This window comes from Ceratotherium simum, chromosome 2 (assembly GCF_057802395.1).
Source record: "Ceratotherium simum simum isolate JZ-2026a chromosome 2, ASM5780239v1, whole genome shotgun sequence".
Taxonomy (NCBI): Eukaryota; Metazoa; Chordata; class Mammalia; order Perissodactyla; family Rhinocerotidae; genus Ceratotherium; species Ceratotherium simum.
The window spans coordinates 65,137,761-65,155,877 of record NC_141901.1 but is presented as its reverse complement, the minus strand read 5'-3'; the positions used below and the strand labels follow the sequence as shown (position 1 = coordinate 65,155,877).

Genomic DNA, 18,117 nt, shown 5'->3' with positions numbered 1-18,117 from the left:
AATCCAGTAGAATTTATGGGAAATGAATTTAAAGTTGATAATCTAGCTGCATTCAGGAGACTAAAACAAGCTTATTCCTAGTAAGAAAACATGTCTTACGTATTCAAATTCTAACATTATTATTCCTAATTGTGATTACAGTACCATGTGTTTTCTCAAGAGTTGGCCTTTGTCTTTGCAGTTCCTTGCTCTCCTAAAATTAAGGTTTTCTTTACTATTCTTAGAGTGTGATTTTATTGGGTGGAAAAGAAGCACTTTAGATGTTGGGTTCCTCAGAGGGAATAACCAATGAAAAATTCAGTAGTTATAAACCTATGGTTTATAGTAAATGAAACATTTCCAAATCTTTTTCACTTGCTTCTAGGCTCAATTCCTTGAGAACAGGGATTATATTGCATACATTTTCTCTTAAAATGCCTAACACATCACACAGTCAATACATATTTACTGAATTAATGAAATGCATTATCAGTTGTAGAGACTGTCTAGTTCAGTACACTTGCATCATTGCTATAAGAAAATTACGTAAAGATCTATCTTTTGGTATGTAGAAGCTATGTCAAACTGCCTTTCAAACTGCAATCTACATATAAGTGTGATTGCTTTCCTTGACTTTGGAGAAGAAGGGAGACAACAGCTCATTTAGAAAATGTGACCAAGTGTTTCCTTTTATAAAATACTTCATATACTATAATTATTTCTCATATTATTTGACTATAAGGACCAAACAGAGGTGAATTATAGCAAGGATTATTTCCTTAAAACTTTTTTCTGTGTAAAATGTTCAGCTATCAGTCTATGTAAAATATTATTCTATTAATATCACGAACTCCATGATGGTAGGAACTATGTCTTAATTTGATATTTGGAACAGTGCCTTGTGCATGGTAGAGACTCAGAGATAATCATTTAAATATTTCTAGACCTTGACTGTTTTGAATGCATTTTCATAAACTGCTACTTTGAAGAATCCTTTTATGAAAACGTTGTAAAGATGGTTTTATTAAAAATTTTTCTTGTACTTCTTTGTAATATAAAGTGCTAGAACTTACCTAAGATCACACAACTAACGTGTTTAGTATTAGATTCAAACCTAGATTTTCTTATCATTTAAGGCTGATTCCTTCTACTGTGAAATACTGTCTTTCTTTAAGATTTGAGGTTTTATCATTCAGTTACTAAAGTGTTTTTTGATTTTAAACTTGAGGACATGTACTACCTGCCTTCCCAGTTTCTGTGATTCAGTTAATGGTGACATGTAGTAATATTGCTTTCTTGAGACTGAAAAGAAAACGCAGCTAAGCCCATTCTGCCTTCTCCTTAGGAGTGTGTGCCTCTTGATGCAAGTCTCAATGCCCTGTGTTCTGTTTGCTGCTTCTCCATCAGAACTTCGTTTGAAAGGTGGAACTAATGCTGAAATGGCACCGCAGATTGATTACACAGAGATGGTAAGGACTTTTGTTGTTGACAAACTAAGATGATCTCATATATATAGTCTTCTGAACCTCCATTCTTTATTTAAATATATCCTGAGTGTTTTTGTGTACATACCTGTTTATTTCTTCATGGTGTCTGGTTCTGCTGTGAGAGAGGTTAAGGGATTATACTTACTTTAGATTTTTTTTATATCTTAGAAGTATTCATAGTGAATTCTTTAAAAACATCGTGTCATTATTATGTAAATTACTTATTATGTATATTACTTATTACATAAATCAGTTATTTTATAAATACAGGAATTATGATTTGGAAGAAAAAACTCAAAACAAGAGTTAAATACTATGTTGGACAAGAGTTGGTGAGGATGTAGAGAAGTTGGAACCCTTGCACACTGTTGGTGGGAATGCAAAATGGTGTAGCCACTATGGAAAACAGTATGAAGATTCCTCAAAAAATTAAAAATAAAACTACCATATAATCCAGCAATCCAACTTCTGGATATTTATCCAAAAAGAGTTGAAATCAGGATCTCAAAGAGATATTAGCATTCCCATGTTCCTTGCAGCACTATTCATAATAGCCAAGATGTGGAATCAACCTAATGTCCATGGATGGATGAATGGATAAAGAAAATGTGGTATATACATCCAATGGAATACTATTTGGTCGTGAAAAGGAAAGAAATTCTAGAATTTATGATGACATGGATGAACCTTGAGGACATTATGCTAAGTGAAATAAGCCAGTCACATAAAGACAAATACTAGCATGATTCCACTTATATGAGATATCTAAAGTAGTCAAATTCATAGAATCAAAGAGTGGAATGTTGGTTGGGGAAAGGGGGAGATGGGGAGTAATGAATGGGCATAAAGTTTCATTATGATGAATAAACTCTAGAGACCTGCTGTATAACATTGTACCTATAGTCAACAATAATGTATTGTATACTTAAAAAATTGTTAAGAGGGTAGATCTCATGTTAAATGTTTTTACCAGAATAAAATAAATTTTTGTGTGTGTGTGTGGGGAAGATTAGCCCTGAGCTAACATCTGCTGCCAATCCTCCTCTTTGCTAAGGAAGGTTGGCCCTGGGCTAACATCCATGCCCATCTTCCTCTACTTTACATGGATCGCCGTTACAGCATGGATTGACAGGCAGTGCATCATCTGCACCAGGGGTCCAAACCTGCGAACCCCGGGCCGCGGAAGCAGAGCATGTGCACTTAACCGCTACACCGCTGGGCCGGCCCCTACAATAAAATTTTAAAAAAGAATTAAATACTGTATTTTGACTAAATTTTTAAAGTGATAAAACTCAATATTGACATGCTCATAAAATGAGTGGGAGAGAAAAGTGGTATCATCCTTTTTTTCCTCCATGTTTATTGAGGTGTAGTTATTTATAGTAAAATTTCCCCCTTTCTAGTGTACAGTTCTGTGATTTTTGACATATGGTTGTGAACCAGCCACCACAATCAAGGTATAGAATTACTTTAAAAAATCCCCACATACCTGTTTGTAGTCAGTCCCACCCCCTACCCCCTGGCAACCACTGATCTGTTTTCTGTCATAGTTTTGCCTTTTTTTCAGAGTATCGTATAAAGGAATAATATTGTATGTAGCCTTTTGAGTCTGTTTTTTCCATTTACCGTAATACATTTGAGATTCATCCATTTTGCTTGTATCAGCAGTAAAAGCTAAGTAGTGTTCTATTATATGGATGCATCAGTTTGTTTATCCATTCATCTGTTGAAGGACATTTGGAATGTTTCCGATTTTGGGCAATTATAAATAAAGTCACTATAAACACTTATGGTTTAAACTGGTTTTTTGTGTGAACATAAGTTTTCATGTCTCTGGGGTAAGTACCTAGGAGAGGTTATAATAGTAAATGTATGTCTGACCTTATGAGAAACTGCCAAATTGTTTTGGCATCAAAAGTGGCTGCATTGGTTTGCATTTTCACCAGCACTGTATGAGAGTTTCAGCTATTCTACATTCTCCCCAGCACTTGATATTCTCAGATTTTAATTAAAAATTTTTAATTTTTTAATTTAAATTAAATTAAATTTAAATTTCATTAAAAATTTTAATGGATGACATAATCTTTTTAAATTCAGTTTCATAGGATGTATATTGAAAGGTAAAGTGCATCTTTCTTCACCTAGTAATTCCACTTCAAGAAAATGACCCTAATTAAATATTACGAAGTACAGCAAAAGATAAATGTTAAAAGGATTTGAGCAGAGCATTATATACTGTAATTATCATTATATAATATAAATAGTTATATAATAATGAAAACTTGGAGGGTGGTTAAGTAAGTTATGCTAGAATGCCATGCAGTCATTCAAATATTGTTTAGGAAGAATTTTATGATTTTGGGAAAATGCTTTTGTTTATATTGTTGAAAGGAAAAAATAAGGATAAAACATTGTATATGCAGTGAGATTTCAACTGTATAAAAAAATTGAGAAGGCAGAATGGAATGCTGTTCACCAGTACCCCCTAATATCTTATAGTGCATTATATTGAGAAGGCTAGGAAATATTGGCCTCTGGAGTTAAATAATCACTGGCATCAAGTACCCTGAGTTCTGATAATTTTTTTCATTAGATAGACTTGCACATCTCTGATTAAAGATTAAACTTTTAATTTTAGCTACATGTCAGTTACTTTATTTGAAAAATAGAACTAGCTTACAATTTTTATATCACTTTGTCTGTAGTGCCTCATTACTAGCTCAGTGCAAAGCACTTTTGTTTAATAAATATACTTGTTGAATCAGTGATTATTGGTGGTTAAAGTAACAATAAACTGATTTTTCAGGTTTTCAAGCCAATTGTTGAAAAATTTGGTTTCAAATTTAATTGTGACATTAAAATGAGGTAAGTTACTTATTTCTAGCCCTTTGATCCCTGCTTGTGCTAAAAATAGTGGAAAAGCTAGACCTTAGAGAACTGTCGTTCTGGAACCAACTTAATACATTACATTTCTTTTAGTAAATAATTGAACTTTGTGGCATAAAAACAATAAGCAGGAGGGGCATGGGGGCTTGAAAGCAGCTACATATGATATTTGCTTGTTTCTTGGGAGAAATATTTTCAAGAGAATTGCTACACTGAGGCATCTTCGTATCTAGTGTTAGCCAAGCTCAGCACAGACTGAATGCTCACTGTGTGCAGACAACTGGACTGGGCACTGCAGGGTGGTAAAAGGGATTCTGTTCCACAACGCAATCAGAGTTATTTTCCTAAGAAATACGTCGGACATTCAGGTTATTTCTCTTTAAAGCTTCCCTTCTGCCACATTTTTTGGTGTGGATTTAAGTGCTTTGCAGTCTTGTTCCAATTTACCTTACCTTCATTCTCCCTCCACTGCTTTCAACATACCATATATTCTAACTGCTTGCCGTTCCTTAAACATACTTTGTGCCTTCAGACTTTCATGTCTTTGTTCATGTTTTTCCTCCTCTGCTCTCCTAAAAATTGGAAATCCTATATTTTTTCAGAATGAAACTTGTAATTTCTGTGTGAATTGTCCATGAGTGTGCCTCGGTTGGAATTCAGATGTGCACCTCTGTTGTAGTCCTCCTTACATCCTGACTTGTGTTCTAGTAGATTGTATGTGGAGCCATCTCCCTACCAGATGGTGAGCTCCTTGTGGCTAGAACTGTCTTTCTTATCTGTGTGTTCTCAACATCTTCTATAGAATACATGACTGATTATCTGAGTTAAAATTTTATTAGTGTTCAGCTACTTAAATATTCATCATATATTCATTGAGCACCTATTATGTGCCAGACATTGTTTTAGGCACTGTATATAGCAGGAAGTAGACAAAGGTCCTGCCATTAAGGAGCTTGTATTCTAAAACAGCACTGTGCTTTGAGGGAAATGTTCACCATCTGTCCAATATGACAGTGACTCAATAGCTATGTAGCCACATATAACTATTGAGCACTTGAAATGTGGCTAGTGTGACTGAGGAGCTGAGTTGTAAATTTTATTAAATTTCAATAGTCACATGTAGTTTGAGGCTACCGTATTGGACAGCGCAGGTGTAAAACGTTATTTGGAAATTTCAAACATACGTATATGGTTGGATATCATTCATATTTTATTGTAAATGTTGAGATTTATTTTTGTCATGTGGTCAGTTTATGTGAGTGTTTGTCATATTTTTCATAGGGGCTACTACCCAAAAGGGGGTGGTGAAGTGATTGTCCGAATGTCACCAGTTAAACAGTTGAACCCCATAAATTTAACTGACCGTGGCTCTGTGACTAAGATACATGGAAGAGCTTTTGTTGCTGGTGTTTTGCCATTTAAAGTAAGTTATCTAGGTATTCTTAGAAGTGTATGTATGTCTTGATAAATATTATGTAAATTTTGAAATTATTGAAAGAACTTAATTTTTTAATAAATCTTTTCATTAAAAATTTTTCTTAAAATCCTGTGCTCTCTTCTCTTGAAAATCAGGTTTTCATTTAATGCATGTAAAGGTTATTAATTATTTTATATGTCTTTGAAGGCTTGAAAACAATTGTCAAAATAATCACTAATTTATTTTATTCTATTTTTCTGTCTTCCCAAAATAGGTAGCAAAAGATATGGCGGCGGCAGCTGTAAGATGCATCAGAAAGGAGATTAGGGATCTGTATGTTAACATCCAGCCTGTTCAGGAACCTAAGGACCAAGCTTTTGGCAATGGAAATGGAATAATGTGAGACGGTATACTTTTTTCTAGACATTGGTTGAGAGCCCTAAAATAAATATCCTACTTAAATTAAAGATTTGTAATTTTTTTGGTCTAAATTTGTAGTTTTAAGGAGACATTTTTAAGGGCATTCCTACCTAAAACAATAGTATGATGAATTAAGATGATTATTTTATTCTGAATTTTTTTCTGAGGATAGTTTGCCTTTTATTACATTATAAGAGCCCTTTTGTTTATGTGGTGAACTTAAATGTTTAAGCTAATCAGAATTAGCCTTTGAAGCTGATCTGAAGAGCAATGTCTCTAGTTGCTTTTCTATACCTCAAATGTAAAGTCAGTTACAAGTAAATATTAGGTATGACAAAGATCTATTTAGAAAGGAAATATAACATTATATTAATCTAATTAGGAGTTATTGATTTAAGTGTTATAAAATTACTTTGATGTTTTTGAATTATAAGAGTATCTTTGTGGATATTTAAATTTTAAAGTCCCTTTTTCAGAGTTTCTATTTAAGGGTTTAAAGTAAATGCACACTCTGCATATGATAATACTGTCTAAAAACTATAAAACAGAACCAAACATCTCTGTAGAAAGACCTTTTTATTTAAGATAATCATAAAGTATTTGGTGGTACAGTATGCCTGTGAAATGGTACCGTTTATTGCTGATGACATAACTTCTATGAGGGCCATTGCTTACCTGTGAGTGGATTAGAATCGAGCATGACTTGTCAGAAGTGCTGAAGGATACTAATGCCCTGATGGAGACGGAGAATGCTAATCATGCCGCTCTCTGTATGAAGAATTTCACTTTTGTCATATACTAGCCAGATCTAATTCTGCGTATTTAACAGTCGCTGTTCTCCTGGGTTGTATTTGCGCTTAATTTTAGAATATTTACAGCATAGGTAATAATACTTTTTTTTCTCATATAGCATTATTGCCGAGACATCCACTGGCTGTTTGTTTGCCGGATCATCGCTTGGTAAACGAGGTATAGATACATAAAAGGGGTCCACTGTTCCCACTGCTAGTGTAAAATTCTTTAATTATCTGTCAGGGTTAGAATGTTATAGAATGAGGGATGCCAACTTTAAAAGGATATGGTTAACTGATTCTGTTTTAGAGTCAATTAAATTTTCAGTCTTTCCCCTAATGTTATACTTTGAAAAATTTCAAACTTATAGAAAAGTTGAATAACTAGTGAACATCCATAGACTGTTCTCCTAGAGTCACCAGTAGTGAGCATTAGCTACAAGTTGTGCGTGTTTCTGAACCATCTCAATGTAAGTTGCAGGTACCATGTCTCACCCCTGAATTCTGCAGCATGTATGTCAAAAGAATAATATCTGCATAATCACAATACCGTTTTTACACCCAAAGAATTTGTCTGTTATGTTCAGACATAACCAGTTTCCTCTAAAATACTCTAAAATATTCTTTAGAGCAATGTGGTTTTTTTTTTTGTTTTTTTTTTTTTTAGCACATACAGCATTTGGTTATCATGTCTCTTTAGTTTCCTTTTTACTACAAAATAGTATTGTCACCATTTTTTCCTTTCCCGATATTGACATTTTGAAAAATCCAGGCCATTTTCTCATAGGATTTCCCACAATTTGTGTTTGTCTGATTGTCTCATGATTAGATATATTCAGGTTCAACATTTTTAGTAGGAATATTGCATAGGTTATTTTGTGTACATTCCACCGTATCACAACAGAGTGCACATGTCAGTTTGTCCTTTATTAGTAAAGCTGGCTGATCACTTGGTTAAGGTGGTGGCCTCCCGGTCTGTCTGCTATAAAGGTTCCTTTTCCCTTTATAATTAATGAGTAATCTGGGATAATACTTTGAGACCATCTGATTATCCTGTTCCCATACAGCTTGCATCCAGTTGTTTTAGTGTCTATTGATGATTCTTCCCTGCATCAGTTATAATACTGAATATTTTTGTGAAAGGAAAATTGATCTAAGATTTGGTGTATTTGGGAGAGGTGATATGTGTATGATCTGTTTGTTAATATTTATTTATCTATTTATTTATTTTTTTGTGAGGAAGATCAGCCCTGAGCTAACATCTGTGCTAATCCTCCTCTTTTTGCTGAGGAAGACCGGCTCTGAGCTAACATCTATTGCCAGTCTCCTCCTTTTTTTCCTTCCCCAAAGCCCCAGTAGATAGCTGTATGTCATAGTTGCACATCCTTCTAGTTGCTGTATGTGGGACGCGACCTCAGCATGGCCAGAGAAGCGGTGCGGTGGTGCGCACCCGGGATCCGAACCCGGGCCGCCAGCAGCGGAGCGCACGCACCTAACCTGCTAAGCCACGGGGCCGGCCCTGTTTGTTAATATTTAAAGTTGCTGTTGCCATCGAGGTGATTTCTCGTTGAACTTCTTGTTGTTTGTGTGGTAGTTGATTGCCTTATTCCTACTTTGTAGATCTTTAAAAGATGCTTACCCTCACTATGCTGTTTAACCACATTATTACTGTTGAGTACAAAAAATTTCAGGTAATCTTAGTCTGCTCAGTTGGTAGATCTGGCTACTAGTTGGGTATCCAATCTAATCAGTGTAATAGAATAAGTAAATTCAACATCTCCAGTTGACCTAACTTAAATCAATTCTGTTTAAAACTGTGCTATTCAAAGTGTGGTTGGTGGACAGGCAGCGTATCAGCATCATCTAGAGTTTGTTAGAAAGGCCCAAAACATTTTTGGGCCCACTCCATACCTATCAAATTAGAATCTCTGGGAGTGGAGCCCAGGGATCTGCTTTAAACAGGCTCTCCAGGTACTTCTAAGGTATGATGAAGTTTGAGTAGTGGTGATCAACAGTAAATATTTGGTATATACTAATTACCTGTTAGTTGCAGTGAGGAATCAATGTGAATAGTGAGCCACTGCGTGCAGTATCTACAACAGCCTTGAGAAGACAAAGATAACACAGAATATAAAACAGAGACTAGGAGCCCATATGTTCCAAGTAATAAGTACTTGGCAGGCCTTGGGCGGAATATGAATTCAGTTTGTTGGTATTATCGCTGGGTACCAAGATGTGCCAGGTATTATGTACTAGGGATTCAGAAGTGAGAGCCACTGTCCTGCCTCCTGGCTTAGTCTGGCGAGGAGACAGGCCAGTACTATGATTGTGGTATCCCTAGGGTACCATAGGAACACAGAGGAAGAACAGCTAATTCTTCTTTGGAGGCTGGTGGACCCCAAATCTGGCTTCTACCATTTACTGATCCTCCAGTGGGTGTTCTGTAGATAAGTAGGAGTTAGATAGAAAAGTGAAAGCTAAGGAGAAAGGACAAAGCAAAGTGCTAACATAAAAGAGAGTTGTTCTGTGTTTGGGCAACTACAGCTACAGTCGTGCAATGCTTAACGACTGGGATATGTTCTCAGAAATGTGTCGTTAGGTGATTTCTTCATTGTGCAAACATCATATAGTGTACTTACACAAACCTAGATGGTATAGCCTACTACACCTAGGGTATATACCACTAATCTTATGGGACCACTGTTGTACGTGCAGTCTGTCATTCACTGAAATGTTGTTATGCGATGCGTGACTGTATATATGATGAGTATAGGATCTGAGTCGAGTAGTGGAGGTGAAGTTAAAGAGGTCAACAGAGGCCAGGTTTTGAAGGGCTTTATGGACCATATAAACGAGTTTGGGCTTCATCCTGAAAGTATAAAGATTGTAAGAAGGGATGTAATATCAGATCTTTGGAAAGGTAATTCTGATAGCTATGTGGAAAATTACGAGAAAACCATATTGAAGGCAGGAAGACAAGAATTATAGCCATTTTGGGCCGGCTCCGTGGCTTAGCGGTTAAGTGCGCGCGCTCTGATGCTGGCGGCCCAGATTCGGATCCCGGGAGCGCCCCGAGGCACCACTTCTCCGTCCAACGCGAGGCCGAGTCCCACGTACAGCAACTAGAAGGATGTGAACCTATGACATACAACTATCTACTGGGGCTTGGGGGGAAAAACTGAAAAAATAAAAACTTAAAAAAAAAAAAAAAAAAAAAAAAAAAAAGAATTATAGCCATTTAGATGAGAAATGGTAAGGGCCTATACCAGGGAATGCAGTGATGGGGACTAGGGAGGTGAGTACTGATATAAGGGTATTGAGGAGGGTATAGACAGTTTGGTGATTAGTTGGATATGGGAGGTGAAGGAGGCAATGTGAAGAATGGCCTTCTAGATTTCTAGCTTAGGTAACTGGAAACATTTACAACTTGTGAATATAGGAGGTAGAGTTAGTTTGCCTAGCTAACTTTAGTTATAGGGTAGGTGATAGTTTTAGATACGTTGCATTGAGATTGTAAAGGGACCATTACTCTGTTATCAGCAGTACTTGGAATTAACTTTGTTGGCCAGTCCTGAAAAAATTTATTTTTTAATATTCCATCAACATTTTTTTCTCACTTTGTCGTATAAAGCAATTTTTACTTTGAAGTTGTCTTTGGACAATGTGCTTATAGAGTGCACAGTATTCATTTTTAGACTTACAGTGGTAGGGGGAATAGAGGATAGGGCAGCATACTTGCTCAGATTGACTGGCTCCTTCTGGTGCCCTCCCTTGTTTCCTGTCAGGCACGTAAGTCAAATGTTGTTAGCAAAGGCAGCTTGGGGTCTTCTGTCTTAGTCTGGGTAGTCTGTGTATTAAGGATCTCAGAGAGAATGTCATGGCTCCTATTATCCAGATCCCCATTCATTTCTGATTTCAACTAACTAGAAATTACCAGATGCTGAATCCTAAAGTCTGAGATATTACCACAAGCAACATTGGCTAGTTGTCCATGCCACCATATGTGGTAGAAGCAGTAAATTATAACTAGTCATGTTTTTGTCATTATCTTAGTTACTAAAACCATTTTGATCTTAGTTTCTTTATCTATTGAGTGAGAGAATTAGCCTAGAGAATCTCTGAAATCCTTCCAGCTGTAACATCGTTTGATCCTATAACAAAGGTGAGGTTTTTTTTTGTTTGAGAGAATCTTGTGGTTTTTACATGGAGGCAGTGTATTATAACAGAGAGCACTAAATACAGAGAAGACCTAAGATTTAGTCCTATGTCTGCCATTATCCTGCATAGGTACTCTGGGCTTTCCTTATCTGAAAAATGAGATTGGATCAGCATCTATATGAAAGGATCCCTTCTAACTTTATATAATGGCAGTATAGACAGAATGTATTTTGTCTTTACATTGTTGAATGTTTGTTTATTCTTTGATTACTCGTGTCTTTCAGTTAGTTATGTTCTTTACTGTGGGAGCAAAACAGTCTGCTAATACGAGTTACGTCTCTGGTTAATCAAGCCCTGCTTCCTACATGTGGAAATTGCCTAGCTTTCCTTCCCTCCTTCAGTATATGCAGTGATTCACGGCATCTCTCTGATGTCCTAAAATCAGTCCTTTGGCGTTCTCTGTTCTATCTGATAACCATTTTATAGTTTTGTCCTTTTAGTAATCTGGAAGACACCCAAATCATTGAATATTCATTTAAATTTGCTATATTATAAACTGTCAATATTGAAACCTGTTTTAGAAACATCCAAAATATCAGAATATTATTTGTCAGTTAGAAAGGCGTTAAAATTTGAGAAGAAATTAGCATTTTGCGCTTTTGTTTTAAGTATAATACTGATAAGCAAAATTCTCATATTTACCTCTTTTGGTTCAGTTGCCACAGATGGCTAGTGATAGCTGGTAGTAACGTAGATCCGTGTACTAATATTTGCTATCAAGGCAGCTGAGTAGAAGGGAATGTGAATGGCTCTGAGAAATACTTTGCCACTTGGTGGAGCAAATTTAGTATGTCTGCTGCTCTCGAATACTACAAAGCCGGAAATTCTTTCCTTCTCCCTCATATCTTCCGTGCAAATTTTAGCCATTCTTCAAGGACTCACTTTAGTCCTTCATGCTCCATGAAACCTTCTCAAATTGTTCTTGGAACCTATAATCTTTTCCTTTTCTGGGCTTTCATTGGGTATATAGTTTATGCCATAGAGCTAGGTACTTACCCTCTAATTTTCAAGTATATGAGTATTTTTGTTGTCTACTTAGCAAAGGAATCAGTTCCTGTTGCTTAGTATGGGATGTACATAGTAGGTACTCAATATTAACTATTGTTATTAATAGCTTATTAGGAACCAATCATGGTAGTAAATGCTTTATAAATATTATCTAATTTCCATAACAACTTTGCAACTTAAGTATTATCATCTCTATCTCCATCTAGAAGAGGAAATGGAAGAGGCTAAGTAGCTTACTCAAGAAGTCAAGATTCATGCCACATGTTCCAAACCATTTCATTCAGTCATGTAAATGCTTGACTGGCTGTTGTTTATTTTTTTTTTTTATTTTTTTTTTTTAAAGATTTATTTATTTATTTTCACCCCAAAGCCCCAGTAGTTAGTTGTATGTCATAGTTGCAGAGCTTTCTAGTTGCCGTATGTGGGACGCGGCCTCAGCGTAGCCGGAGAAGCGGTGCGTCGGTGTGCGCCCGGGATCCGAACCCGGGCCGCCAGCATCAGAGAGCACGCACTTAACTGCTAAGCCACAGGGCCGGCCCATGGCTGTTGTTTAAAGATAGTAAGTTTATTATATTATTATAGTAACTGCTGTAAGGAAAAAAGAGTTAAAATTCTGAAAATTCTCCTTTTCTAGGAAATTTTATCAAGGGGCAAGGCATATATATAATCAAATGAATTTCCAAATATAAAAAAGAAACAAAAGTTAACCACATTCTGATTTTTTTGTGTGTGTGTGTGAGAAAGATCAGCCCTGAGCTAACATCCGATGCCAATCCTCCTCTTTTTGCCGAGCAAGATTGGCCCTGGGCTAACATCTGTGCCCCTCTTCCTCTACTTTATATGGGACGCCGCCACAGCATGGACTTCATGAGTGGTGCGTCAGCGCACGCCCGAGATCCGAACCTGCGAACCCCAGGCCCCCGCAGCAGAGTGCGCGCCCTTAACCACTGCGCCACCCGGCTGGCCCATGATTTTTTTTTTTTGTGAGGAAGATTAGCCGTGAGCTAACATCTGTTGCCAATCCTCACATTCTCATTTTTTAAAAGACATTTTCATTTGTATCCAAGAACTTCTTTTAGTTTAAAATCAATACTTTAAAAGAATTATTTGATATTCCACTACTTCTGACTTATTTTGTAAACGTTGTACCAAAGATTTGGAGTGTGTGTAGAGAAGCAAGGAGTAGGGCGTGGGGATAAATATTCTGACTTATTTTCAAAAGAAGATAATACCTGTTCAAATCTTAAAGGAATAAAACTTTACGACATTTGATCAGAGAATTTTTATCTGCTCTTCCTTAGATGAAACTTAATTAGTTCTCTGATTTTTGAAAAATCCTTTAATTCTAGTGGAATTGCCTGCAAACTAATCATAATATGTATAAATTGCAGGTTTTAAATTTTGAAATCGAGGCACATAGCGGTATAGGATCATAACTTAGTTATAAATTGGCTTTATAATTAGTACTTTTACAACAGGACCAAAGCAGCCTGATTTTACCTCTACTAGTACATTTAAAGATATAAAGTATTTGCATACACTAAGCTCTCAGAAGATTAAAAATACATAAAAGTTGCATTGGGTAAGTTCAGAGGCCTAAAAAATGTTATACCAGTGCTAACTGGGATATATTAACCTTTTTGCCTCTTAGTAACTGATTTATTTTTTTTGCATTGTGCCTGTCGTAGGTGTAAATGCAGACAAAGTTGGAATTGAAGCTGCTGAAATGCTATTAGCAAATCTTAGACATGGTGGTGCTGTGGACGAGTATCTACAAGACCAGGTAATGACACTTTTAGGATAAAAACCTTTGAGCCTATTAGATTTAAATATTTGTAATTAGATTGAATATAAATTTTAATCACTTTCAGACACTGATTAGCATGTCCTAGTTCAATCAATTTTTAAAGTATTATTCTAGAATTTATATTCCTTACATTTCAGTCATCATCTTATTTACCTGGCTACAGCATTTGGCACAATTAATCACTCCTTCCTTCTGAAATAATTTCTTCACTTGGTTTCTGAAGTACTATTATCTTGCTGTCTCACTGGCCATATGTTTTAGCCTCTTTCCTAGTTTGTTATTGTTGATTTGTCCGTCTTCTCAACTTGAAATTTCAGAGCGCCTGTAGGCTCAGGCTCACGCCTCTTTTCTTTATCGATGTTCACTCCCTCAGTTATTTTGTCCGGTGTCATGGCTTAAGTACAATCTGTATGCTCACAACTCCCAAATTTATATTACTAGCCCAGACCTTTCTCCTTAATTAACTCCATACTCCTTGTATTTCTTATGCCTGTCAGCATCTCCACTTGGATGTGTCCTAGACCTTCAGACTTAACACATGTACTCACATTGAGAAATGTTAGTGAATATTTCCAGATAAGATCTTTTTATGGTCCACTGTCTTGATAAATTTTCCTTCCTACCACATTTTTCTCTCCTTAATCTCAAATCAGCAGTCTACGTTTAGAAATGTATTCTTCAAGATTTCTTAATCAGTTTCTTAAGGCAGTTTTCCTTATTTCTAGTCTTCTTCCTTCTCACTCAGGTCTACCCCTCACTCCCACTTATTCTTTATAAGTGTATTTATTTACCTGTTAAAGTGTGATTTTAGAGAGTGAAAGAAGCTTGTCATATTATATATACCAGCTTGTAGAGATAGTTGGTCTGATTAAATATAACTTTCAACTCTATATTTTATCTTAATAATCATTAATTTTAAACAATCTATATTGAGAACTGCTGCTTAGCATTTCTGTAACATACCACATACTTTGAGTGACACAAGTTTTCCATCATCTTCTTAGGACTTCTGGAAAACTAAAGAAATAGAAATTCTTTTGGCTATTTTGATTTCTAGTAGTATTTTTGTATGGAAAGCATTAGAATTTTGTCTCCAAATGTTAGTAAATGTGTGAGATTTTTCTTCTTTTTTCTTTTTTCAATAGCTGATTATTTTCATGGCATTAGCCAGTGGAGTTTCCAGAATAAAAACGGGACCAGTTACACTCCATACACAAACAGCTATACATTTTGCTGAACAACTAGCAAAGGTGAGTAGTCCATCAGAAGGAGTAATTGATTTTTATTGTAGCCAATTTTGAGTCAAATTTTAATAAACAGGAAACTTAATAGTAATCATGATTTCTGTCACTCACTGAGTACTTCTATGTGGCAGACACTGAGCTAATTCAGCAGTTTATCCAAATCATCTTACTCTGCATAACCATTTTAGACAGCTGTTTATTGTTATTCACCTTTACGTATGAGTAAAGTGAGGCAGAGGGATTAAATTAATTTCTCAAGACCACATAGTTTCTTAATGGCAGAGCTGGGCTTTGAGCAAACCCAGGAAAGCATATATCCAAGCCCACGTGTGGTACTGCCTTACAGAGTAAGTAAAGATGTTTTGATGGGAACTTTGAAATCAAATCACAAGGGATTTGTAGTTGGCTATAAACTTAAATATTTATATAAAATTTTAAATGTTTTATTTTCTTATGATTCTGTTAGTAGAATAGAATATTTGCTAAAATTCTAACATTGTCAAGTCCTCTTAACTTTAGAAGAATAGATTCACAATTTTTCGTGAAAAGAGTTTTAAGATTGTATAAGCGTGTATTTATACCTTTTCTATAGGATTCTTAATTTTTAAAAAATGATTAACATGTATATGGCATCTGAAACTAATATAATTTCTTTATAGAAAATTTGGAAAATAGAGGAAAAAACCTGCTCATAATTCCACCTTGCCAGTAAAACCATTGTTGACGTTTAGGTATTTTCCTCCTTTCTTAAAATTGTTTATCTTTGCATTTTTTTTTTACAGTTATTGCATACAGCTTCGTTTCTTGCCTTTTTCAGTAACATAGCGTATTTCCATTTTCTATAGTCTCTATGTTGTAATTCTATAAAGTAATATATAATTTATAACTCAGAATTTTATGAAGGAAGATGCTGACCTTAGTGATGCACACTAGTTAAAAAAATACAGAAGTATACCAAGCACAAAGCCATTGTTGCCCTACTCCTAACAGTTTATTTGTATGACTCTTAATAATATATACTTTTTTTTATTGGAAAGCATAGATAGATTTTGATTCAGTTGTAGGAAGAGTCTGATAGTAATTGAAAGAAAGTTATATTTGATGTCAAGAGATAGTTAACTGTATTTTTTATTATCCTACTGATGCTGTATTTGTAACTATCACTTAGTCTGTCTTCCCCTGTAGACTGTGATCTCCTTGATAGCAGGGACCATGTTGTATTCGTTATAGTCTTCACTTTTTACAGTCCTTTGCATGTAGTAGACACTCACATGTTATCTGACGTGAATACATAGTGGAAGGTGCTGTGAACTGGAATTTATAGCTCTGGTTTCTTGTTCAGCTTTGATGTGTTTTAACTGAGTGACTTGGGGCAAGCTGCTCATCTTTCTGTGCCTCGGTGCAGATAATTCGTCTGTAAAATCAGAGACTGGTACTAGAGTCTGTTAAGCCTCCTTCCAACTCTAAATTTTTGTAGTTTTCAGTAGGTTTATATATAGACTAGAAATGATTTCCATAACTGTTACTTGTGTTTCATATTTACATAATGCTTGTAATTTGAAAATATACACATATAACGACAGAAGTAATTTGGCTGTCCAGCTGAGAATTCAGTGTTTATTCATTCACAGTAATTTTCAGTGTCCAGTATGTGTCAGTACACTGCCAGAAAATACTGAAACTGGAATAATTTGTGGATATTACTGTTAACAGGGCCTCAGAGTGTTGGTTTTCAAATTGTATTTCAAAGAATCCTGAGGTTTTAGGCATACTTGAAATCTCAGCCATAAATTCAGTCAACGTACTCAATTTTGATTTTAATATAGTTTTGTTAGAATGAACACATTTGCTTTTTTAAAAAATCATATTTCCAGAATATAGTGAGAGACATAAATATGTCAAAGCCAAACTTGAATTAGTTAACAAGTGAAAAATACAATGTTAAGCCCAATAAAGATGAAGGAAGATGTTAATCATCACCTCCCCCACCTTCCTTCTCTGAACTAGATTTTTTTGAATAGTATATTTAGGGAATTAAATTGGCAAGAAAATTTGAGGGAAATTAAAGGATAATTTGATACTTGGCAAGATAAAAGAAGTATAAATGCTTCAGTACCATGTTTTAGAAGAATTTTAGGAAGTAGTTGCAGTGCATTATAATTAACAATTGAGATTATAAAATGGATATTTGCCTAGGCTGCATTCCTGGAGGTTCTGATTCAGTGGGTATGGAGTGGGGCCCAGGCTATGTATTCTGACAAAATCCACAGGTATGTATACCTCTGAACAAGAACCATGTTCTGAAACAAATTATTTTATATCTAAGCTATTGAATTTCTCGTGACTCATTTGATCTTTGTGTCTCTAGCTTCTTCAATAGTGTGAGTTTAATATTAACTACCTGCCTATTTAAGCTGGAGTTACGGACTCTTCCCTCTGTCCCTTTTCATGTTACTTATATACTAAATACTCTTCTGGTTTCAGGCTAAATTTACTGTGAAGAAATCAGAAGATGAAGAAGATGCCTCTAAAGATGCTTATATTATTGAGTGCCAAGGAATTGGGATGACAAATCCAAATCTATAGGGTAATTGCCTTTTAGATACCTCAGTGATGTATTGCACTAGTTCATTTCATAAATACTACAAAACAGTGAATAAGAAGTAACTTATTAAAGGACGTGACTTAAATTTGGAGATGAAGTACAGAGTGTTCTAGATTTGCTGAGACTGTTTCATCAAATTAATCTCAGTTTGAATATCTCCTGAGATATGGACAATGAAATATAAGAGTTGGTGGATATGTATGATAGCCGATTTCAGTATTAATTTATTGAAATAAAATATTCTTTTCACTTGAA

General features: G+C 35.4%; 1 protein-coding gene across 2 annotated transcripts in view; it reads left to right on the top strand.

Annotated features, from left to right (window-relative positions):
• RTCA (RNA 3'-terminal phosphate cyclase) overlaps window positions 1-18,117 on the top strand; it is a 21,362-nt gene extending 3,245 nt beyond the window's left edge. For both annotated transcript variants that reach the window (XM_014780113.2, XM_014780115.2), the window contains 8 exons: window positions 1,325-1,448; window positions 4,273-4,331; window positions 5,634-5,775; window positions 6,044-6,168; window positions 7,100-7,158; window positions 13,895-13,989; window positions 15,159-15,263; window positions 17,742-18,117. In XM_014780113.2, coding sequence (XP_014635599.1) covers window positions 1,325-1,448; window positions 4,273-4,331; window positions 5,634-5,775; window positions 6,044-6,168; window positions 7,100-7,158; window positions 13,895-13,989; window positions 15,159-15,263; window positions 17,742-17,843 — 811 coding nt within the window. In that variant the 3' untranslated portion in view covers window positions 17,844-18,117. The remainder of the gene's footprint in view (window positions 1-1,324; window positions 1,449-4,272; window positions 4,332-5,633; window positions 5,776-6,043; window positions 6,169-7,099; window positions 7,159-13,894; window positions 13,990-15,158; window positions 15,264-17,741) is intronic.